We start from the raw sequence: 2,186 nt of genomic DNA on the forward strand, positions 1-2,186 counted from the left end.
AGAAATAGCTTTAATTAAATTTAAAATTGACAACACCACCTTCTCACATTACTTCCGCATCATAGATGCTGACTTTAATCCGATTTTTGGGAATGACATTCTCACAAGACTTTTCTCTCAAATAGACTTGGAGAATAAATCCATATCATTATACAGAAAACCTAGGAAAACCACCTTTCCAATGGGAAAACAAGAATCGGAAGAAATGTCACGAGACACTACTCACTCTTTGCACTTGCAGAGGAATGCAAACGTCATCACAGCAAGTAATATTACGATTCCGGCGAAGTCACATTTCCACTTCCCTGTATCGATTCAAAAAGAAACAATTCATGACGCTGCATTTTATATTACTCTACTACAATCATTATTAGACCGATACGGCTTACAGGCAATGACCATGGGAGTACCGAGTAAGACCTTACGTTGCTAATTTCTAATCCAACGGCATGAATAGTAACGTTAAATAAAGGTACACCTGTGGCGTATACAGAGGAGGGCGTGGAAGAATTTTCATTTAGAATAGAAGAAGATGAAAAGAAAGCGCACCAATTTCGTACTCAAGAAGAAAATAAAGGAAAGATTAAGGCAAACAGCTAAAACTTTTAACATTAACCTTTTGATATAAATCCGGATTTACCGGAATACCAGGGAATAGCTGTAACCAACCTATTGTACAAATACAGGGATGTGTTTTCATACAGCCCAGAGGATATAGGCTATTTTTGGAGGATATGAACATAAAATTCGTATAGATAAAAGTGCGTCATTTCATCATCGTTCCCCACCAATTCCATTAGGGATAAGAGATCAAATTGATAAGCAGATACAACAGATGTTAGATGCCAAAATCATAACGGAGACACAGACTAGTAATTTCTCCTCGCCTTTAATTGCGATCAAAAAGCCAAACAGTTCGGATTTCAGGCTTGTGTTTTATCTCCAGGCATGTAATAGTTATACAAAATACTTAAGCATACCGTTTCAAAATACAGAGGACGTTTTGCAGGTTTTAAAAGGAGAAAAACCTAATTTCAACCTTGGACATTTCGCAATCGAACTTCCAGAAAAAATTGCATCCAAAAAGCACTAAATACATGACTTTCGAGGTAAGTCATATACGCAAAAGCTATAAATTCCTCAGATGCGTAATGGGTCATTGTTCCTCTTCCCAATCTTTAACTATAGTAATTAAAATGCTACTAGACGGCTTACCTAAACGCATTACCAATTTCGCAGATGACATCGTCATTGGTTCTTATACGTGGGAACAACAACTCTCAGATTTGGAGCTTTTATTCCAAAAATTAAGGGAACACGACTTCCGAGCCAACCCCAAGAAGACGCACCTGTTATATACGGAATTCCCAGTACTAGGATTCCTTGTATCCGGAGAGAAGATAAGCATCTCACCAAAAGTCGCAAAGAAGATCAAGAATTTAAAAAGCCGACTACCAAACGCATACTTAAGAGCTTTATTGGCCTATGTTCTTATTTATGAAGTCATATCAAGTACTTCACGACCAAGATAGAACCTTTCCAGCAGCATCTTTCTAAAAATACGAAATTTAAATGGACATAAAAACATGACGAGTTATTTGAAAAGTTGAAAGAAAACATTTTGAATGCCCCTTCTCTCTACCATTTCGACGAAAAGCTAGAGATAAGGCCGTACACGGATTGTGACCACTGTGTACGTCGGGTTCGGATCAATCTTTTAGTTTCATGCCTTGTCTTTCTCTCCTTTTTATTTCCCAGCTGTCTCACGACGACTATGGGCAATGCCCATGCCTACAGCTCCGCCATGCGTGGCTGGGATCTCGGTAGACGGAGGTGCAGGCAACGTAAATGCATTTACTAAGCTACGAGTATGATGAAATTGAATATTGGCTTTACAACAAATAATAAATTTGAACTTAGATAATAAATGTATAATGTTACTTAATAAACATAAACATTACATGCACTTGAACTTAAAATATAACTGTATTCAACAACCTTTTACTAATTATAGATGTTAAGGTGGTGTGGCATATAGATAAGAAACAACTCACGTAATTCTTCGGCTAGCCCATAAAGTAGTCCCACCAATGTCCTGGGTTCAATCGCAGATGCTGCTCCTGGAATTAATGTCCTCAACTGGTTCCAAAATACAATCCTTATGTATGTAACAACAGACGAAATAT

At 37.5% G+C, this 2,186-nt stretch overlaps 1 protein-coding gene across 1 annotated transcript; it reads left to right on the plus strand.

Annotated features, from left to right (window-relative positions):
* The first annotated feature begins 1,151 nt into the window (after positions 1 to 1,151).
* On the plus strand, positions 1,152 to 1,532 carry LOC145682888 (uncharacterized). The gene has a single exon (XM_081754252.1). The coding sequence runs from the start codon at positions 1,152 to 1,154 to the stop codon at positions 1,530 to 1,532; it is 381 nt and encodes a 126-aa protein (XP_081610378.1).
* Positions 1,533 to 2,186: the final 654 nt, after the last annotated feature.

Source organism: Thermobia domestica, chromosome 1 (genome assembly GCF_964235325.1).
Source record: "Thermobia domestica chromosome 1, izTheDome1.hap1.1, whole genome shotgun sequence".
NCBI lineage: Eukaryota > Metazoa > Arthropoda > Insecta > Zygentoma > Lepismatidae > Thermobia > Thermobia domestica.